This window comes from Meriones unguiculatus, chromosome 9, assembly GCF_030254825.1.
Source record: "Meriones unguiculatus strain TT.TT164.6M chromosome 9, Bangor_MerUng_6.1, whole genome shotgun sequence".
NCBI lineage: Eukaryota > Metazoa > Chordata > Mammalia > Rodentia > Muridae > Meriones > Meriones unguiculatus.
The window spans coordinates 58272934-58296663 of record NC_083357.1 but is presented as its reverse complement, the minus strand read 5'-3'; the positions used below and the strand labels follow the sequence as shown (position 1 = coordinate 58296663).

Below are 23730 nucleotides of genomic sequence, written 5' to 3'. Positions count from 1 at the left end.
ACAACAGAATTTCTGGGAGGAATTGTCATCTTCAGAATGGGGTACCTTGCTGTGAACAGACCCTAATCTTATTTAGCCAGTGAGGCAGCCTGGCTGCTTCTCCATCTCTTTCTCTTTTCCATTCTGACTACATCCACTGAGAAAACTGGTGTCACCCTTGCCACTAAGTGTTCAAGACCAGCCACAGGCTGTGGGTCAGTCCTGTTAAATCTGCGGTGAGAGAGGCTGCTGAGCTTAATTTTCTGGTAGGGTTTGGGTTTTATTTTGCTTTCATTCTTTTTGATGTTGTTGTTTTTGGTTGTTTTGATTTTCTCTTTAGTGGTTAAATTGTATATATTCTTGTTATTGTTTTTCAAACTTTGGTTGTACTACCCACTTTTTTATTGACTACCATTTTGAAGACCGTTTTGGAAAAAAAAAATGTATTGTTCTTATCAATAAAAATGTAATTTCCAACTCTTCAATCTTTTAAAATATTTATTTGTTTAATCAGTTTTCACCACAATCCCAGTCTTCTCCCTCCTCTCCTCCCCTTCTGCTCTCTCTTTCTCAGAGAAGGGAAGGCCCTCCTCGGGTTTTGGGGATTGAGAGCTGTACCCTACCTCTCTGAGTCTCCTTTATTCTAGGGAGGCAGCTTCTCCCTCCCTGGAATGACTTCTACCCAACACTGCTCTCCTTGTCACCACCAGACAAGAGGAAAGGGATGTCAAATTTCAGTGTGATGCCCATTACATACCAGGCTCCACAGCTTCCCATCACTGACTCTCAGTCCTCAGAATCACCCTCTGACATATATACCATATGGTGGGCGGGTGGGATTGGGAGGGGGGAGGAAGAAAGCTACAGGGGGATACAAAGTGAATAAACTGTAATAAAAATACAAAATAAAAAAATAAAAATAAAAAATAAACTTCAGATTTGTAAAGTTCTAGTTGTCAATAGTTGGCCTTAATTCTTGAGCACATGGAGGTCCTGTACAGGAAGATTTTTACTACAGTAATATCATGAAGAATGCTTACTACCTTTTTTTTTTATCAGCTTCAGTGTTTCAGACTGCAGGCTTCAAATTTAGATATTTGATGCATTTATAATTAGTTTTGTACAAAATGATAGACACGGGTCTAGTTTCATTGTTCTCCATTTTAACATCCAATTTTCTAGACATTTGTTGAAGATGCTTTCTTTTTCCAGAAGATACTTCTGATGTCTTGGTCAAATATTAAGTGACTGGAGTTACATGTGCTCACATTTTGTCTTTGATTATGTTTCAAGGTCTACATGCCTTTTCTGTGTCATTACCCCATGTGTATATTACTATGGTTCTGTAGTATATCTTAAGATATGGAATTGTAACCCCTCCATTGTAGTTCTTTTTGTTCAGGGTTGTTTTGTCTATTCAGGTTCTTTTGTGGTTCCATATACATTTTAGAATAATAGTTTCCATTTCTACGAAGAATGAGATGAGAATTTTTGACTAAGATCAAATTGAGTCTGGATATAGATGTTGGAAGAATATTGTTCTCATAATGTTAATTCTAACAGTCCATGGGTATGTCATGTTTTTACATTTTCTACTAGTTTTTTTTTTAATCCTTCATGGAAGGTTTAAAGTTTTCACTGTAGATGTCTTTATTGTGTATATCCCTAGATATTTTCATTGAGGATGGTTATTGGTGAATAGAAAAGCTATTGATTTGAAATTTTTTATTCTTCCTGCCACATAGCTGATTTTTAATTGTCTGTAGAAGCTTTCTGATAGAAATTTTGAGATTCTCTAATTATAGTATCATGTCATCTGTAAACAGTGATTTTTAGACTTCTCTTTCCTGTTTGTATCCGTTTAATTTTTTTCTCTTGCTTTATTGCTCCAATTTGTACTTGGAGCACAATGTTAAAACATCATGGAAATACTGAATATGCCTTTCTCATCTCTGACATCAATGGGATTTCTTCAAGTTTTTCTCCACTTAGGATGCTATTATCTGTGTGTTTGTTGTGTACAGCATTTATAGCTTTGAGATATGTTTCCTCTAGTCATACATTTTCTAGGACTTTTATCATGAAGACATGTTGGATTTTGTCAAGATTATTTTTTTTCTGTATGTGTTGAGGTGAACATGATATTTCTGTCTTGAAGTCCACTTCTATGGTTGCATTTAGACTCATATTGAAGCATTTTTTCATTTCAGGGATAAAGCAAACTTGGTCATGATATATAATCATTTTTATATATAAGTGTATTCTAAATTCAATTATTTTATTCAGTATTTTGAATATGTTCATCAGGGATATTACCCTGTTGATTTTTTTAATTTATTTTTCTTTATTAATTACACTTGATTCACTTTGTATCCCCCCTGTGGTTCTCTCCCTCCTCCAGTCCCAATCCCTCCCTTCCTCCACCCTCTGCATGCATGCCCCTCCCCAAGTCCAATGATAGGGGAGGTCTTCTTTCCCTTCCTTCTGATCCTACTCAATCAGGTCTCATCAGGAGTGGTTGCATTGTCTTCTTCTATGGCCTGGTAATGCTGGTTCCCCCTCAGGGGGAGGTAATTAAAGAGCAGGCTAATCAGTTCATGTCAGAGACAGTCCCTGTTCCTATTACTATGGAACCCACTTGGATACTGAACTGCCATGGACTACATCTGTGCAGGGATTTTAGGTTATCTCCATGCATAGTCCTTGGTTGGAGTATGAGTCTCGGGAAAGACCCCTGTGCTCAGATTTTTTGGTTCTGTTGCTCTCCTTGTGGAGTTCCTGTCCTCTCCAGATCTTACGTTTCCCACTTCTTTCCTAAGATTCCCTGCATTCTGCCCAAAGGTTGGCCATAAGTCTCAGCATCTACATTGATATAGTCTGCAGGGCAGAGCTTTTCAGAGGTCCTCTGTGTCAGGCTCCTGACTTATTCCCTCTTTTCTTCTTCTTCTGATGTCCAACCTCTTTGCCTTTCTGGATAGGAATTGAGCATTTTTATTGTTGTTATTTATTATTACCTGACTTTGCTATTAGAGTAATACAGGCTTTATACAGAGGGGGGTTCAAATGATCCTTCTGTTTTTTTGTGGGAGGGGGACATGTTTTTTGTTTTTTGTTCTAAGATTTTTTTTTGACCAGCATAAGTAGAACTGGATCTCCATTTTCTTAGAATGTCTAGTAAAATTTTGTTGTGACTTTATCTAGTCCTGGATCTTTTTAAGCTGGGAGTCTCTTTATTACTAATTCAATTTTCTCATTTGTTATGGCTTTATTTGGGCTGTTGAACTCTTGCTTTGATTTTGATAGTTTGGATAAATGTGGAAAATGACCCATTTCCTTCAGTTTTCTCATCATAATGAAGCATAGATTTTTTTTAAATGTCCCTGTCAAAAAAAAATGTCCCTGTCTAATATACTTAATTTCTTTGGTGTCTGCTGTTATATTTCCTGTTCATAACTGATTGTGTTAGTTTTGGGTCCTCTCTTTCTTTTGGTATATTGGTACAGGAGTCATTAAATTGGGTTTATTTTTTAAAAAATTATTTTTCTCCAGTGAAGCCTCACGGAGTATGTTAAGTGCAATTCAAGGTATGTTCTATTCCCAGAAGAAAATGGCCAATACGGGATCAACATTGTATTTTCGTAGATTGCGGCATTTTAGAACATTTTTTGTCTAATGTATTTTGCATGTAGGTATGGTTTCAAGTTTTCTATGCTTATGGATTTTATGTTTGTGTGTGTGTTTCTTACAGCTTTTCTTTGTTTTTGTTGTTTGTTTTGCTCTTGTTTCCTGTTTTTAAAGAGGGAGAGAGAAAGAAGACATGGTATTGGGTGAGTTGGAAGAGGAGGAAATTTCAGGAGGAAATGCATAAAGGTAAACTGTGAACAGAAGATACTGTATGAAAATTATCTATTTTCATTAAAAAATAGCTACAATTTTTTTTATTCACTTTACATTTTGATCATAACTTCCTTCCTCTCCTCACCTTCCCACCCTCTCTCTCTCTCTTTTCCCCTATGCCCATAACCTACTCCTCAGAAAAGGTGAACTCTCCCACCAACAGCCCACCCTAGCACATAAAGTCAAATCCGGACTGAGTGCATCCTCTTACACTGAGCCCTGGCAAGGCATCACAATGAAAACAGAGTGATCAAAGAACAGGCAACAGAGCCCATGTCAGAGACATCCTTGATCCCCTTACTAGGAAACCCACATGAGGACCTAAAATTGCAATTTTCTTCCCTAAAAAAGGGAAGAAAACAGGGCATTTCTCTCTATGAGTAAATTACTCTCCTAGGTGTCTTTCTCCAAAGTACTTACCTCTCTCTTTGCATGTTCTCCTCTGATTTTCTGAGGGTTAGGAGGTAAGATTATTTACCCAACAAACATATATTGTTTTCCTAAGAAGTGTAGTGTAGCCATGATATACCCATGACATAAGGATATCTGCCACAAATGAAAGACCTATAGTAATCATTTTATTCATAGCTTAAGGTCCTTGTTTACCAGTTTTGAATAATACATTGTTAAAAGAGGATAAATCAACCAAGAAGTGAAATTAACTCATGTCTTTGAAATAAGACTCCTTCTGCTATTGGAAAAAGAGGAATAGCCAATAAACCTGTATGTACCTCCATCCAATGGTAGGAACAAAGCCTTGAGGCAAGGCCAGAGAGTAGCTGAAGTGTGTTGCAGATCTAGGACAGACATTCCCAAGATTAACTCCTTGAAACTCACAGGACTTGAGTTTAACTCAATAAACTAAACTAAACTAAACTAAACTAAACTAAACTAAACTAAAAAGAAAAACATGATTTAAAAAAAAAACATTGTGCTCCTAAGGAAAGACTGATTCCTGCTGTGAATATACAGCTCCATATCAGTGAGCTCTCATCTCACCTTTAGCCCTTTTTTCTAGCTCTAACTTCAATAGTAACCACTTGTACCACTCATTAGAGACTGGAATCCTAGCACCAACATTTAGGCCTCTTTGATAAGCTTCCCCTTGGGTACAAAGAAGGTGATCTAAGCAGGATAAAAACTAATTACATCTTATGACAACCCACAGCAGTATAGGGATAAAGTGATAATATTTTACTCCACTGGAAAATAAAGGCAGATGGCACAAAGGGTCTCCAGAGAATTCAGGCCCCAAAAGACAAGAGAGAAATTCTTTCTTTTGATGTAATAAATTTGAAAAAAAACAAAGACAATTCCTGAGAGGTTCTATTTATAAACCTTATGGACCTGTCATAAATCAGATAACTTCATTTACTTCTTCACTCTTCGTGGATATAATAAAGAACATCTTTCCCCTCTAGGAAAACTAGACACTGCTCAAGACTCTCTGGGTTCAGATTCCTTCTACTCCATGGAAAGAGGTAATGTTAATACTTAGAGAAAACAGTGAACAAAAGGACTAGAAAAGCAACCCTCTCAACAAGGTTTTCTTTTTGCTATCTCCTAGCTATATGTTCCACAGCCAATAATCTCTATCTGTGTCAGGACCTAGACAGAGCGCTTCTATGTGCATTATCTTTTTCAGAGCTCTCAACCCTTCTGTAAGACTGTTATTTTACAGCTAAAGACACTAGAAAGTAGTGTATGTATTTTGAATCAATGGAGTGTCTACAGTTAGTAACACACGGATTATAATTAAAATGCTAGGATTCTTGCTCCAAATCTATTGCTTTTCTCCAACTCCTTAACTATTTACCACCTCTCAGCCTTCCATGGGAAAGATGTTTTGCAAAAATGGGACATGTGTGGAAATTTCCTCTCTTATCAAATGAATGGATATACTGAGAAGATTGAGCCAAGGATGGTTTCACAGGATTATGACTTCTTAAAACAAAAGTGCATTTTCAGAAAATTAAAACCTCTTTCATTTTACATGTTATGGCACAGGATCTGGCTAATTAATGTGCTCTATTTCAACTTCCCTAACATAAAATTTGGATGAAAGGGCTGAACTGTTTTGCTGTCAATGTTAATCAACCATAGTATTCATCCTATACACAGAAGCACTGAAGCCATTGTAGCCATCCATGTTCACAGTCCCTTCTGCAGCCAGTTCTGAATACTCTGCCTGCCTTTGGAAAGTTTGAGAAGAGCCTGTGTCACATGTTCATGCTGCTCTATGAACATGGAAGCTGAGTAATGAAAAGTGAGTAACTATATACTCCTGTGAGAAATATCTCCTAACATGTGCCAACTGGCTTTACCCAGGCATAAAGTGGTTCTGGCCAACCAAGACTTGTGTCCATACCATTCCTGTTTCCAAAACTGAAAGAATCCAGTGTGATCTAATTCAAGTGTTGTGTAGCAAAGATACGAAGTATATCAGTATCTAATCATGTGTGCTCTTTATTGTGTGTATCTGTGTATGTCTGTGTGTGTGTGTTTGTGTGTGTGTGTGTGTGTGTGTGTGTGTGTGTGTCTAAGCATATAGGCAAGCAGGTTCTAACAGCTTTGAAAACTCATTTTTATGATTTAGCTCAAGGTTGGTTCAGAATATCTGTAGTCTCAGAGAAGAACAGAATAGTTTCAGCTATTGACTTCTGGAGGCCCCCTCCTTTGCTAACAAGAAAAATGTTGTTGGTGATGTGGAGGGGTGGTTTTTCTTTTATTCTTTTTCCCTATAATAGCAGGAGTCAGTGAAACACATACGACCTCCTCTTGCTTTTACTATGAGCAGAAGCTGAGCATTGTTTTTACATATTAAGTTTTAAAATGGATGAAAGAGCATAACTTTCTAACACGTGAACACTGCATAAAATTCCACCTTTCATGGACTTCAGGTCTCACTGAATCATGGCCACATGCATTCATCTAAAGCTTGTCTATAGCCTATTTTGACCATACTGTGCCAGAGCTCAGTAGCTTTGATAGAAATTATGTGACCCACAAGCATAAACTACTTAACAAAGTATTGGCCATACCCTATTAGAAAACATTACAGAGATAGAAAGGTGGGATCTCTTTCTACTGAAATGTGATAAGGATGTATGTGGTCCAAAAATACACCCTCTCATTGGGATGTTGAATGCTCAGCAGACAATATGCAATGTTACTCTCTGTTGTCTAGTGTTCTATTCAATAACCCTTGTTTTATATGTTTATATGGGATGTACATGTTTGACCTATGTACAAAAAAAGGGAAGAAAGGATAAATAGATAGAAAGAGGGAAAGATGATCAGAGATGTTAAGAAGAATTAAGTCTAAAATCCATGGCTTAGATATTTATTCCAAGAATGTTGGGAAACTAACTGAGGTTTATATGCAGGGGTGTTCCTAACTTAATTTGATTTCAGTTTTTTTAAACTCACTATGAATATAATATGGGTAATGATTAGAGATGACAAGATACATCAAGAGATACAAGGATTTCACTTCTGAAATATGAGAGGAAATTGTGTTTTGTGTGAATATACATATACTTGATTACACACAGGTGTAGTATTGTGAAGAAACATGTAAGCATGTTTAAAATTACATTAGAATTTGACTGAAAAGAATAGAGAAAATGAGGAGGGTGACGAAGATGAGGACAAGGAGGAGGAAAAGAAAGAGAAGGAGTACTTATCACCAATAGTACTTATGACCAATAGTTTCCTTGTGCCAAAAGTGGAAAGTTAGGGAAGCAAAGAATGGGAGCAAACAATCAATTCAGATCAATGTCTTTCTTAAGTGCCTAGTAAAACATATGTGGGTTTTTTTGTCTGTAATAATTTAAATATAAATCTGACTCATCAACTGGCTGTACCCATTTGATAATTTCTGGTGCCTTCCCAGGTCACTGGCAGATGAAAACCCTCAGCAGCCCCAGCAACGCCAGCACCATCACTGGCTTCATCCTCCTGGGATTCCCCTGCTCCAAAGAGGGACAGATCTTCCTCTTTGCACTCTTCTCCATTGTCTACATCCTCACCCTCATGGGCAATGCTTCCATCATCTGTGCTGTGCGCTGGGATCAGAGACTCCACACACCCATGTACCTCCTGCTGGCCAACTTCTCCTTCCTGGAGATCTGGTATGTCACCTCCACAGTCCCCAACATGCTGGCCAACTTCCTCTCTGACACCAAGGTCATCTCCTTCTCTGGGTGCTTCCTGCAGTTCTATTTCTTCTTCTCCTTGGGTTCTACGGAATGCTTTTTCCTGGCAGTCATGGCATTTGACCGCTACCTTGCCATCTGCAGGCCTCTACATTATCCTGCTGTCATGACTGGGCGCCTTTGCAACATCCTGGTGATCAGTTGCTGGGTGCTTGGATTCCTCTGGTTCCCTGTTCCCATCATCCTCATCTCCCAGATGTCCTTCTGTGGGTCCAGAATTATAGATCACTTCTTATGTGACCCAGGCCCTCTGTTAGTACTGACTTGCAGAAAAGCTCCCTTAATAGAGCTAGTCTTCTCCATCTTGAGCCCTCTGCCTCTCATTATTCCTTTTGTGTTTATCATGGGGTCTTATGCTCTGGTCCTCACAGCTGTACTGAAGGTCCCTTCAGCTTCTGGGAAAAAAAAGGCTTTCTCTACCTGTGGGTCTCATCTGTCTGTGGTGGCATTGTTCTATGGCTCCGTACTGGTCATGTATGGGAGTCCAACAGCTGAGCATGAAGCTGGGATGCAGAAGATTGTGACTCTGTTTTACTCTGTCTTGACTCCACTCCTCAATCCTGTGATATATAGTTTTAGGAACAAACATATGAAAAGAGCCCTGAAGGAAATTCTAGGGGAGGTAAAAAATTGGTCATCAAAAAAGGCCATGGGCAATTAAATGTATGTTTAATCTGTTTTCACATTTTAACTGGTGTTATTTAAATAATTTACCAAAATCAGAAGCATCTAAAAGAATTGCTGCACTGATTTTTTCTTGGTCCTTGAACATCTGTCCTGCTGCTTATTATGCTTCAGATAAAGGCAGATTATTTTGATCCTAGTTAATATTTCTGAGCACCACAACTCCTTTTTCTTTTGATTAGAAGGGCCACAGCAAGACTGAGGCTGTGACCATTTTATTGAGAACATTTAGACTTTTTAGACTCTTATCAGAAACAGAATATAGTCACAATTACCAGGATCAGCACATTATCGGTACCAGAATAGAATATTTGCAAACTTTACTGAGTACACAAGATTAATGTCCAAATCGAATTGTCCTGTCAAGCTTCCATGATTCCTTGACTTCTAAAGGGACATACAGAGGAACCCAAAATGGCTTGAACAGTTCCCTGCCTGAGGGAGTGTTTTGATTTTAGGAACTGAAAGGCACACAATTTTCCAGAATCCATGGACTTGAACCTGAAAATTCTATGATGTATGTCTCTCACTGGATCTAGACCAAGCCAACTCCGTGGTTGTTTGTTTGTTTGTTTGTTTGTTTGTTTAGGTAGCAGTAACAGTTTATTCTGAAAACTAAATTTTCATCTGTTTGGATACTCAGCTTCTTCCAACACTCTTGAAATCTTGGTTGCGAGATAGATAGATAGATAGATAGATAGATAGATAGATAGATAGATAGATAGATCGATAGATAGAGATAGTAGATAGTAGACAGAAATAGACAGACAGATAGTGGAAGAGGGGTTAGACTGACTTACAGGTCTGAGTAATCAATCAATGGCTCACATTGAAAAGGTCAGGAATCCAGTAGCTATTCAATCCAGGAGACTGGACAGCTGCCTTCAGTCTACATTGAAATTCCAAAGAATTTCGCTCTAATATTGGTGAATGAATGTCATGGCACAAGACAGATGAGCTTTCCAGAAAGTATGAAGGCCAACAGGTAAAAGGAACCCAAGTTTTGTTTTCCCACCAGAAAGTACCACCCAGATTTCGAGTGGGTACCCCTGCTTCAAATAATATGGTCAAGAAAATTTTTCACAAGAGTGCCAGCATCTTTTTTTTACTTTTTTTTAAACTTTTATTGGTTACACTTTATTCACTTTGTATCCCCCATAAGCCCCTCCCTCCTCCCCTTTTAATCCCACCTTCCCTTCCCCTTCTTCACACATGCCGTTCCCCAAGTCCACTAATAGTGAAGGTCCCCCTCTCCTTCCTTCTGATCTTAGTCTATCAAATCTCATCAGGAGTGGAGTGCCAGCATCTTACATTTTAATTAATGCCAGATCCAGCCAAGGTGACAATCAATATTAGACATCACAGAGCAACATGACATTTGTCTTGAGCCTCATTTCCCTGTAACCCTTCTCTATCTACAATTTGTTTCTCAAATATTGATTACTTTAACGGCTACAAACTGAAAATATTTCTAGACCCATGCTTCAGAGGAACTGCTGATTTCTCCTTATTTCTTATTCCTTCCTGTTTCTCCCTCTCTTTCCCATGTCACCACTTGTGAATATTCTCTCTGTCCAGTGAAATGTCATATCTCCTGAAAATTTAGTCCACAGGGAGAGTCACATGCTATTCTTTCTTTCATCTTGAAACTGTAAATCCTAAAGTCTTGAGTGCGTCACTTTTTTCAATACCTTCATTTTTATGTATTTTATGAAGGTTTTATAGAATTTACTTTTCGCTACTCACTCTTGACCATAAACAGAATTTTATATACAAATCCCAGACATATTTCTCTCACTTTGAGATGAGCTTGTAGCACAAGTGTGCTGATATTTACAAATCGGAATGACAATATTCAAAAGAGTGTTTCTAGTCATGTCTTGGATATGGACCTACTTTTTATTTTTTTAATACATCAAATGTTTGCTTTTTATTAATTTAAAAATTAATGCTCAACTTCCAAAGCTATTTTGTTAGAAACATGCACTTAAAGAACATTTCTGAGAAAAAAAAATTGCAGGACCAAGTATGTGGATAAATCAATGTCTTTGTTGTTCTCTAGTGTAAATGTAAAAATAAGAGGATATCAACCATTATTCACAAATGTACTTATAAGTACAAAATAATAATGAATACAAATTAGGATTCAACAAGAATAATTCATTTATTTAGTTTATAGAAATGTTCTAAGTTCAAGTAGTTTTTTTTATTTTCTTTTTTTTACTAATTGAACTTTATTCACTTGTATCCCCCTATAAGTCCCTCCCTCCTCCCCGCCCAGTCCCACCCTCCCTCCCCCTTCTTCACACATGCCCCTCCCCAAGTCCACTGATAGGGGAGGTCCTCCTCTCCTTCCTTCTGATCTTAGTCTATCAGATCACATCAGGAGTGGCTGCATTGTCATCTTCTGTGGCCTGGTAAGGCTGCTCCCCCCTCAGGGGGAGGTGATCAAAGAGCAGACCAATCAGATTATGTCAGAGGCAATCCCTCTTCCCATTACTATGTAACCCACTTGGACACTGAACTGTCATGTGCTATATCTGTGCAGGGGTTCTAGGTTATCTCCATGAATAGTCCTTGGTGGGAGTATGAGTCTCTGGGAAGTTCCCTGTGTTCAAATTTTCTGGTTCTGTTGCTCTCCTTGTGGAGTTCCTGTCCTCTCCAGCTCTTACTATTTCCCACTTCTTACATAAGATTCCATGCACTCTGCCCAACAATTGGCCATAAAGTCACAGCGTCTGCTTTGATAGTCTGCAGGCCAGAGCCTTTCAGAGGCCCTCTGTGGGAGGTTCCTAGGTTGTTTCCTGTTTTCTTCTTCTTCTGATGCCCAAGCTCTTTGCCTTTCTGGATGGGGATTGAGCATTTTAGTCAGGGTCCTCTCTCTTGATTAGTTACTTTTGATGTACAGGTTTTAGTAGGTTAATCCTATGTTATATGTCTATATGAGTGAGTATATACCATGTGTGTCTTTCTGTTTCTGGGAAAGCTCACTTAGGATAATCCTTTCTAGGTCCCACCATTTACCTGCAAATTTCATTATTTCCTTCTTTTTCATTGCTGAGTAATACTCCATTGTGTAGATGTACCACAATTTCTGCATCCATTCTTCAGCTGAGGGGCATCTGGGCTGTTTCCAGCTTCTGGCTATTACAAATAAAGCTGCTAAAAACATGGTTGAGCAAATGTCCGTATTGTGTACTTGAGCCTCTTTTGGATATATGCCTAGGAGTGGTATGGCTGGATCTTGAGGAAGCGCTATTCCTAGTTGTCTGAGAAAGCCCCAGATTGATTTCCAGAGTGGTTGTACAAGTTTATATTCCTACCAGCAGTGGAGGAGGGTTCCCCTTTCTCCACAACCTCTCCAGCATGTGTTGTCAATTGAGTTTTTGATCTTGGCCATTCTCATGGGTGTAAGGTGAAATCTCAGGGTTGTTTTAATTTGCATTTCCCTAATGGCTAATGAGGTTGAGCATTTCTTTAAGTGTTTCTCTGACATTCACTATTCCTTTACAGAGAATTCTCTGTTTAGCTCTGTACCCCATTTTTTAAGTGGATTACTTGGTTTGCTACTTTTCAGCTTCTTTAGTTCTTTATATATACTGGATATGAATCCTCTGTCAGATAAAGGGTTGGTGAAGATTCTTTCCCAATCTGTAGGCAGTTGCTTTGTTTTGATGACAGTGTCCTTTGCTTTGCAGAAGCTTTTCAGTTTCATGAGGTCCCATTTATTGATTGTTGCTCTTAGAGCCTGTGCTGTTGGTGTTCTGTTCAGGAAGTTGTCTCCTGTGCCAATGAGTTCAAGGGCATTCCCCACTTTTTTTCTAACCAACTTAATGTGTCTGGTTTTATTTTGAGGTCTTTGATCTGAAAGGGTTAGGCTAACTTTGTAACCTATATATCTTCTAAAGCCTATAGTTTTGAGTTTTAGATCCAGGTTAAGCTAAAGCCTCTTAGTACCTTTCCAGAGAGTGAAGAAATGTGACCCTATCCGTGAGGACAGATATAAAAAAAGGGCAAGCAAACAATGACCTTCACTCAGCAAAAGAAGGACCAGACCCTTGTCCTTGAGATAGTGTTTCTTAGCAACAAACCTAGACTTCTTCTGATTAGCTTTTGACCTCCAGCCAAGAGCCCGCAGCCCTAATTTTCAAGGATGAGCTAACCACCCCCACCTTCAATTGCAGCTGCATCCACACTTGGCAGGACTGGCCAAGCTTGAACACCTAAGACTAACCAATTATCTTACTTTATAGCTTCCTCATCCAATCCTAAATTGCCAAACTAGAACTTCAAATCTCCCGCAATTTTTCTTTTAAAAACCTAAAGGCCTTTGTCTCCCAGTGCCATTCTTTGCTGACCAGCGGGGGTGACCCCATTGTACAATAGTAAATAAACCTCTTGTTTTTACAATGAGTCTTGGTCTGGGGGAGTTTCTGGGAAGGGCGCGATTGAACTCCTGAGCTGTGAGACCCCAGGTCTTACATTTTTGGTGCATTGGCCGGGAAAGGGCAGGCCCTTCCCCAACCCTCATCAGACTGAACTCAGAGGTCGAGCTCGGAACAGGTTAGTCTGTTTCTGTCTTACCAATCTGTTTCTTGTCAGAGATGGCTGCCATGAGGCAGCCTCTCAATTACATTTCTGTGGTACCAATCTGTTTCAGTTTAGGCGCCTATCTGGACCTTTTTGGTCATCTGATCAGTCATTGCGATTGACAGACGGTGTCAGAATATCGCTTGACTGGGAACTGGGGAACGCCCCAAGTTTCAGTTTGGGAGGTTGGATCTGAGATGGTCCTCCTCCCGTCTGATTTTCGTAGAGAACGACCGCCACCAGGCAGCCGTTCTATCAGAGCACTGTGGTACCACTCACAAGGGTGTCCTTGTTTGATTACTTGCCTGATTCTTTGTGTTTCTGTTGTTGTTGCCTCTCTGACTCTTTTGATAGGGAAATGGTCTAGCTTGAGAGCATCTGTAGAAGGGGTTCGAGTCCCCTGAGTGATTCGAGGCCACTCGCCTGGAACGGTTTCATTAAGGCAGACAGACATGTCATTAATGCCAAGTCCATGGGACATCCTGTAGGACACTCAGCTTGCCCCTTTCTGTGAACAGGGAGGAGCAGAGAGATTCTGCTCCCCCAGCAATTTAAATCCTGTGTTTCTCATGTATGTATGTATTTTTCTGTGTCTGTTTCTTTGTAGACTTGGACTGATAAAAATTCGGACAGAGGATACTTAAAATTAAAACTAGTTCTCAGCCCGGGAGTGCACATGGCTGCATGGCAGGACACCAAGCAATGTGCTCTCCCTCCCGAGTGAGCCAAGGAGGGAATGCTTTCGGGTGGCTGGGGAGACGTGTGGAGCTGGGGCTGGAGCTTGGGCAGGCGGTGCTCAGGCACTTGAGCGTCTGTGGAATAACAATACACACCCAGCAGGGCACGGGCTTGATGCGCCATCCCCTTGTAGCGATGGACAGCCAAAGAGCACGGGGGAGGGGAGAGGCCCAGCCAGGAAGCAAGTTCAGGACCTGCAGGGGAGGTAAGCTACAGTAGAGCTCACAAGGGAGCCAAAGGAGTAGGCAAGGCTCATGGGCTTGCTGGGTGAAAGTCCTTAGACATGGCTAGGCGGGGATTGGCACTGTAGCTGCTCCATGATAGGAGCTGCTCTGGCTGCTCTGGAGTGAGGAAAAACTCCTCCCCCTTGCCTTCATGCCAGTTTAGCAGGGAAGTGAGCAGCAAGAGCTCACCACGCCCTCTTGCTCCTCTCTTCCCTCCTCCCACCTAGGGGGCTTGCAACTTACAGATCAAACAGTAATTTAAAAAAAAAACTGCACTTGCTGTAATGTTTAAAATTGCAGCTGAGTCTGTCTGTTTAAATATATGGCCATTATACGATTGTTTTCAACTGGTCTTAAATGGTTGATATGATAAAAAAATAATTGGGTATGTTTTAAAGTTAAATTCAAATTCTTGTTTTAAACACGTATATGTGCTTATGTGTTTGTAGGGTCTATAAATGCATATGTTTAAATAACAACAATGTAAATTGCCACATGGTATGGCTCAGGAAAAAAACAAAGGTTGCAAAATCTCTGAGTCAAAATGATTTTATTTCCTTTTAGGATAAGAAGAAAGTCTTATTCTAAGTTGATATTGGTTCTGAAGATTGGGTTGTTTTCACTGATAAATTTTGGTCTTAAAATCTGGTTTTGACTTTTAAAATTATGGTTATGCTTTGTAAATTCACTCCTAAAAAAGATACTTTGCTTTGATATTGCAGAGACGAGTTTTAAAAATTGTTTAGATGTTTAAGAGGATAAAACATTTACAGTTTATCAGATTTTTTAAGCAATAACTCTTGGGCAGTCCAACAACGAACTTAAAACAGTTTCCCAACCCTTGGGGAAAAAAAAATTAATGGGAGTTTTTCTGTTGTCTAAAAAAAAAAGAGAGAGTGAGCAAGAGATATTAAAAAAAAATAGCTTGTCTAAAACAAAAATGTCGATTAAGCCAGAAAAAGAAAGCTAGAAACCTGAAGGTATATAGGATGTTGCAGAAGGTTAGTGGATGTATTATAAAAAGCCAGAGAGTTAATATGATTTAAAAAAAAAAAAAAAACACAACTGTATTTAAATATGTTATAATTCATTTAAAAGGCTGGTGATTCTTCATTGCAAAATGTTTTTTTATGCTCTTTTAAGGGAAAAAAAATTCTGGCTGATAGGTTTGGTATGGCTAAAATACTTCATACAGTTTAAAAATGTTCTGTACTGTTCTGTTATACAGTTGGTTTTAAAACTTATTTGATCACTATGTTAAAACTTTTGGTTGTAGGGGATTATGGATGCTCCACAGTGTTTGCTGTGTCATCAACAGCACCAAATGGCTATGTTTGGTATTGTCAGTCACAGCCTGTGCTAACACATGGCTAGCTGCCATGATGGTTCAGGGATAGAGAGCACGTGAAGCTGTAATTTTGCTGCCATATTTGTTTAGGGCTTTCAGCTGTGTTCAGTTATACGTGGCCAGCCGCCATGCTGGTCCGGAGATAAAGAGGGTGGAGACATGAGTTTACCACCATTTTGTTTAGGTCTCTCAGTTATGTTCAGTCCTCTTATTAGTGTTAAGTGCAAAGCTTTTTACTGTTCAATTTTAATACAAAGTGGTAGGATCAGCAAAATTTGCTAGCCCCTCTATAAACTGTATCTGATTAAAATGTTTGCTTTAATTTTAGTTCAGAAAGAGCAGACTTAAAGCTATGCTAACGACTGCAGTTGGTTAAGATGTTGAGCTCTACCTAGTGTCTTTGTATAGGGTTTTTTTTTAAGGTTAAGCCTAGGATGGGTAACTATAAAGTTTGCCTATTTGTCTTAAAATATATAGTTCTAAAACATACATGTCAAAAATATGCTGGAACTAGATTAAATAGCATTCTGTTTTATAGGACACAGTTTAAAACAGATGATAAAAACAAAGAGTAACTCAGATATGCTGGCCCTCAAGCTTATCAGAGATCTGATAAATATGGCATTTTAACATATGTAAGTTTATTGTGACAGAAAGTCCCCAAATCCTGGCAGTAGCTCCCCAAGGTCTCCGAGAAGATTTGGACAACGACAGATGATTGCAACTCTGGATTGTGGTATGCTAACCACTGGGCAATACTGCCCCAACTGGCCCACTGCTAGGGCCCAGCCTAAACTGTGGACAAAGCCGGGGACACCTGAAGAGCCATTGTCTCACATTGTGAGAGGCAAGGTGAGGTCAATCTCTCCTGTTCCTCTTTCCACAGCAGCAGTTTCTCATCCTCTATGCCTGATGGCTGGACTGTCTCTGCTCAGAAAGCCAGGAGACCACAGGAACCAGGGACACTGCCTAGGTGATGGACTAACTAGTCATCTCTGTCATCTTGATTGGTACATTTACTTAGCTCATAATTTATCCTTCTCAGGTCTCTGATCACATTGACAGCTAGGCTGAAAGGCTAGGCTTAGTTAACAGTAACTTGGCAGCTAAAGAGCAGACAGTTAGGTTCACTATCGGCTCATTGGACAGTTCATTAGTTAGTTAAAACTACTGGGTACTATATCTTTTATATAAAAAAAACAGGTTTGCCCTGCTCACAGGCTTTACATCAGTTGCCAATATCTTATAATAATAGTTAAATAAAAAATATAAAGTTTATATAGGGTCTGAGGATATAGGAGTTCAAGTTATAAAAATCTAAAAAATGTTGGTCTACATACTGATCAAAGTGTCAATTTAATGGACGTCAGGTTAACACTTAAGTAAAAAAAAAGTACAAACAGTTTCTCACGCAGGCAATTTTACTTAGCCAAAATATAGGAGGGTTTACTCAAGGTTGCACAGAGCCTGCTGTCTGGTTACTATGGTTGCACGGAGTTTCTCAGGGTCAGAGCAGTCCACTGTAAGACCACCAAGGTCAGTCTGTAAGAGACTGGACTTTAAAAAATAGCCAAGAGGCTGAGTTCCGCTGCTCAGATGCCGTTAACTCCAAAAAGGCTGCCACATGGACACACTTAAGTTGTTTATAAAAGATATAAAACAAACAGCTGACTGGTACCCATTCTGTTGGATATAGTTTTTACCTGTTACTCTCAAAATGTTGCTCTATTAGATTTGCTGATATGTTACTTTTCTGAGTTTTTATATATGTGTATATATATATTTATATATATATATGCATATATATATATATATGTACACAAATTCCTTTTGTGTACCAAAAATTCATATGAGTTTATAAAAATCAAAAGGTCATGAGACCTAGATCTGGCATAGCTCAAATGGATCCCAGAAGAGTTTTTCCCTGGTGTTGGGATTCCTCACTTTTTCCGTTTAACAGACAAATCTTAACTTCTGTCTCTAGTCTAAATTTGTCTCAGCAGATTTTCACCTGGTTGACTCTGGGCTGCAAGCTGAAATCTGGACTTGTTAAAAGCTGACATGACTGCTCCCTGTCTCTTCAATTGGATCCACTAACCAGAGACTGTTAAGGACTGCCTCATTGACCAGCCTTTGACTGCCTCCTAGAAATCTTTACCCATGTACTCTCCCCAACTTTTGACCAGCATTTCAGCCTCTTTTAAACTGAGATTTCAACGATCCATCATCAGCATGAAGAAATTCCAAAAGATGGATCATCGGCCCATTGTCCCATTCTACAGGCTAAAATGTTGAGTCAAAAAAAAATTCTTAAGATAAAATTCTCACTCTGCAGCTGCTTCATGATTGAAGCAGTTACAAGGAGAAGGGGGAAATGAAAGGGTTAGGCTAACTTTGTAACCTATATGTCTTCTAAAGCCTATAGTTTTGAGTTTTAGGTCCAGGTTAAGCTAAAGCCTCTTAGTACCTTTCCAGAGAGTGAAGAAATGTGACCCTATCCGTGGGGACAGATATAAAAAAAAGAGCAAGCAAACAATGACCTTCACTCAGCAAAAGAAGGACCAGACCCTTGCCCTTGAGATAGCGTTTCTTAGCAACGAACCTAGACTTCTTCTGATTAGCTTTTGACCTCCAGCCAAGAGCCCGCAGCCCTAATTTTCAAGGATGAGCTAACCACCCCCACCTTCAATTGCAGCTGCATCCACACTTGGCAGGACTGGCCAAGCTTGAACACCTAAGACTAACCAATTATCTTACTTTATAGCTTCCTCATCCAATCCTAAATTGCCAAAACTAAAACTTCAAATCTCCCGCAATTTTTCTTTTAAAAACCTAAAGGCCTTTGTCTCCCAGTGCCACTCTTTGCTGACCAGCGGGGGTGACCCCATTGTACAATGGTAAATAAACTTCTTGCTTTTACAACGAGTCTTGGTCTGGGGGACTTTCTGGGAAGGGCGCGATTAAACTCCTGAGCTGTGAGACCCCAGGTCTTACAGATCCACTTGGACTTTAGTTTTGTACAGGGTGATAAGTATGGATCTATTTTCATTTTTCTACATGTAGACATCCAGTTAGACCAGCACCATTTGTTGAAGATGCTATCTTTTTTCCATTGTATGGTTTTTTTGATACTGCCAAATTTTAAACTCATAGGATCCTCCTCTGCAGTCAGAAGAGAAAGTTTACTTAGCTTAATGAAAGAGATGAAACCATAACCACAGAAAGCAGGTTAAATATTTTATCATGATATTGTTTATTATGTAAATCTTCACAGAACAAACAAAATATAACACGCACACACGCGCGCACACAGACACACACAAGTGATGTCTAGAGCCAGGCATGGTGGTGCATGCCTATAATCCCAGCCCTCAAAAGGCCAGCCTGGTCTACAAAGTGAGTCCTGGGCAGCCAAGGCAACACAAAGAAACCCTGTCTCAAAAAAAAAAGAAAAGAAAAGAAAAAAGAAGCAGAAAGAAAAATGTGATATCTACATACAGGTAAACACAAAATAAGAGCCCTTTTTCCATTGGAAGAGGCAATGGTTCCCATTTCTTGTTTAAAAAGAAAAAAAAAGACAATGTTGACAGAAACAGGTTGGTTGTTAACTTCACGGTTTGCTTTAAAATAAAAGTCGGTGTGCAACAAGGGAAGCTGTCAGCAGAGCATACAGAATCAGTGAACATTTTTACCAGCTATACTTTAGACAAAAGACAAATAACAAAAATTTGCAAGAACTACATGAATTCAATACCAAGGAAATAAAACCGGCAATCAACCGTTGAGCCAAACAATGGAGTAGACAGATTTTCAACAGCAAAACACACACAAATGGCCAATAATACTTTTTTTTTTCTTTTTTTTTTTATTTTTTTTATCAGTTACATTTTATTAACTCTGTATCCCAGCCGTGTCCCGATCCCTCATTCCCTCCCAGTCCCTCCCTCCCTCCCTCCCTCATCTCCACCGTGCCCCTTTCCAAGTCCACTGATGGGGGGGACCTCCTCCCCATTCATCTGATCCTGTTTTATCAGGTATCTTCAGGACTGGCTGCAAAGCCCTCCTCTGTGGCCTAACAGGACTGCTCCTCCCTTCGGGGGTGGGGAGACCAAAGAGCCAGTCATCGAGTTCCTGTTAGAAATAGTCCCTGTTCCCCTCACTTTGGGAAACCAATTGGTTACTGAGCTACCACAGGCTACATCTGAGTGGAGGTTCTAGGTTATGTCCATACATGGTCCTTGGTTGAATGTCAGTCTCAGAAAAGACCCTGTGCCCAGATATATTTGGTCCTTGTGGAGCTCCTATCCTTTCCCCATCAGACTAACTCCCCTTCTTTCTTATGATTCCCTGTACTCTGCCAAAGGTTTGGTCATGAGTCTTTGCTTTGAAAACACTGCTAGTTAGAGTCTTTCAGATGCGCTCAGTAGACTCCTGTCATACGTTCAATGCACATCCCATCTGTCTTTCTAAATGAGGATTGATCATCTTACCCCATGTCCGCTCAATTGATTATCCCAATAATACTTTTTAAAGCACTCAAAATCCCAGTCACCAAAAAACTGCCAATTAAAACTACTTTGAAATGCTATCCCCACACACCCCCCATTGAAATAGCTGTTATCGAATCTGACAAATGCTGGAGATGTTGGGGAAAAGGAAGACTTTTACTAGTGGGAGTTCCAATTAATACATCAATTATGGAATAAATCTGTAGTTTCTTCAAAATCTTAAAAATACAACCGCCATATGGCTCCTGGGCATATTCCAGAACTTACATGGTAGCTCCCATTTGCCTGTTTGTTACTCTGGTTCCAAGAGATGCAATGCCCTCTTCTGACCTCCAAGGACACCAGGCACGTGCGTGGTGCACAGACACATCCACAGGCAAACACACATTCACACCAAATAATAAAATAAAACAATTTTTCAACAGATCAACACACCATTGGCCCAACTAACAAAAATAAATAAGAAATTCAAATTAACAGAAGCAGGAATGAAGAAGAAAACACTACAATAGATGCCAAAATATGATATTATTATTATAAAAGAATACTTTAAATTTTTGCACTACACTACACTAAAAAGAATCTAAAAGAAATGAGTGAATTGCTGAATCATCAAAACCACAAAAATTAAACTAAGAAGAGATCAACAACCTAAATAGACCCATAAAAATTTTGGAGATGAATGGATACAGAAATTGTGGTACATCTACACAATAGAATATTATTCAGCAATAAAAAAAAAAAAGCAAATCAAGAAATTTGCAGGTAAATGGTGAGAACTGGAAAAGATCATCCTGAGTGAGCTGTCCCACAAGCAGAAAGACACACATGGTATATACTCACTCATATAGACATATAATATAGGATAAACCTACTAAAATCTGTACACCTAAAGAAACTAATCAAGAGGGAGAGCTCTGGCTCAATCCCCATCCAGAAAGGCAAAGAGGATGGACATCAGAAGAAGAAGAAAGCAAGAAACAACCTAGGAACCTGCCACAGAGGGCCTCTGAAAGGCTCTGCCCTGCAGACTATCAAAGTAGATGCTGAGACTTTTGGCCAACTGTTGGGCAGAGTGCATGGAATCTTATGAAAGGAGAGGGAAATAGTAAGATCTGGAGAGGACAGGATCTCCACGAGAAGAGCAACAGAGCCAAAAAAAATCTGAGCACAGGGGTCACTTCTGAGACTCATACTCCAACCAAGTACCATACATGGAGATAACCTAGAACCCCTGCACAGATGTAGCCCATGGCAGTTCAGTGTCCAAGTGGGTTCCATAGTAATGGGAACAGGGACTGCCTCTGACATGAACTGATTGGCATGCTCTTTGATCACCTCCCCCTGAGAGGGGAGCAGCCTTACCAGGCCACAGAGGAAAACAATGCAGCCACTCCTGATGAGATCTGATAAACTAGGATCAGAAGGAAGGAGAGGAAGACATCCCCTATCAGTGGACTTGGGGAGGGGCATGTGTGGAGAAGAGGGAGGGAAGGCTGGATTGGGAGGGGAGGAGGGAGGAGTTTATGGTGGGATACAAAGTGAATAAAGTGCAATTAATAAAATTTAAAATAAAAAATATTTTTAAAAAAAAATTTAAAAAGCTTTGCTCATGAAATGATAATAAACATAATGAAATCAATGAGGTTAATCAAGAAATTAGGTAATAAATGGAAAGAAATCCTAACCAGCATTGAAACAGGAGGCTCTCAAGTGTGCATTTGACTACCATGTGCCAAAGATTTGTATATCCTTATTCCTTCTACTTCCTAATAAAATATTTTATTAAATTAAAAAAATTTGGAGATGGATAAAGTAATAAAAAGCCTCCCAACTAACCCAAAAGCCAAGGCTCAGATGGGTTCACAGCATAGTTCACCAGACTTTCAAAGAAAGGTCTACAACTAGTACTTCCTCATTGGTCATAAAAATAGAAATAGAAGGAGTACTTCCAAACTCATTCTACAAAGCCAGTATTACTCAAGCTCCAAGTAAAGACACAACCAAAACCAAACCAAACCAAACCAAACAAACCCTAGAAACCAATTATCCCTGATGAACATACACACAAAAATCCTCAATGAAATATTAATAAACAACCCAGACCACATTGGCCTTTTTTTAAAGGAAGCATCAAATTTAATTTAAAGAAAAACAACCTGAAAGTAACTGCAAGAAAAATGGGCAAAGCAACTCCTGAAAAGAGCGAGGCGGTTACACTAGTTGAAGGCTGGGGAAAAGAACATGTCATTTCGTGTCATTTAGCTGGAGAGGTTGTAAGTTACTTGCAAATGAAATTCTTTCGAGGGTGGAGGGGTCTTTGGGTCATTTCTGACCATCAGAATACATGTGAGCCTCTCTCTGTGAATGTCCTTTGCATCTCAAGGGGCAAAGTCTCCACTTTTCTACACAGGATCCAACTTCAGTCTCAGCCAACTCTCAATGCAGGAGCAACTAAAACAACACCATCTCCCAGGATGAAGAGCATGGAATGTTCCATTTTGTTGATTTATATACCTCTTCGTGTGTCTCTTCATCACTATCATCGTCACAGTTTCTTCAACATCTCCCAGGATCATATTTAAATGTTGCTCACAAGCATGTAATCTGACTCCAAGCTCTCGGCCATTTCTCATCGTCACATAAAGTTGCTCATCCAAACTGAGCCTGATGAGATCTGGGGGCTCCTCTACAGTATTAGTGGTCGTTGCTGATCTATGTCATCCGCCATGTTTCAAACACCCCAAGTTGACTTTATCATTGAAACATGGAAATGGTTCAACCCATGTAAGTAAATAGAAACAATAATCACATAAATAGAATTAAAGACAAATACCACATCATCAGATAGATGGGGGAGGGGGAAGAAAAACCTTTAACAAAACCAACCTGTTTTTATGATAAAGGTCCTAGAGAATGTAGGACTGGGAGATAATACCTTAGCATAATAAAGACTGCATATGACAAAACCACATCCAACATTATCCTAAATGGAGAAACTCAAAATCCATTGAAATCAGGAAGAAAACAGGGCTAATCCACTATTCCCACTTCCTTTCTGTAGAGTGCTGAAAGCACTAGCTGTCACAATAAGGCAAGATTTTAATAATAATAATAATAATAATAATAATAATAATAAATGAATATGAAATAATAAATAAGTCAAATTATCTCTTGCAGATGATGTGTTATACATAAAAGATACCAAAATTTACCACAAGAGCGTGTCTAGAAACAAGGAATGATTCTAAGTGTTAAGGTATAAATCTTTTACATAAATCAGTAGTCTGTCTACACATCAACAACAAATATTGAAAAAGAGATTATAAACACACTTTCATTTACACACTTTCATTTCATGGCCTCCAAGAAAAAAAATTCTGGGAATAAGCCAAAGAGGAAAAAATCTCTATAATGAAAACAAGTCTCTTGTTGGAAGAGGGAAGAGGAATATTGAGGAAGACATTAGAAAATTAAAGACCTCCCATGTTTGTGGAGTGGTAGAATTACTACTGTAAAGATAACCACTCTACAAAAAGCAATTT

The 23730-nt window shown here is 39.2% G+C and overlaps 1 protein-coding gene and 1 pseudogene across 1 annotated transcript; one reads left to right on the top strand and one right to left on the bottom strand.

The window, feature by feature from the left end:
* The first annotated feature begins 7708 nt into the window (after positions 1-7708).
* Positions 7709-8754, top strand: LOC110542274 (olfactory receptor 11G2-like). Its single transcript, XM_060391743.1, has one exon. The coding sequence runs from the start codon at positions 7783-7785 to the stop codon at positions 8752-8754; it is 972 nt and encodes a 323-aa protein (XP_060247726.1). The 5' UTR covers positions 7709-7782.
* Positions 8755-22613: 13859 nt separating this feature from the next.
* Positions 22614-22916, bottom strand: LOC110542272 (U6 snRNA-associated Sm-like protein LSm3; annotated as a pseudogene).
* Between the last annotated feature and the right edge of the window lie 814 nt (positions 22917-23730).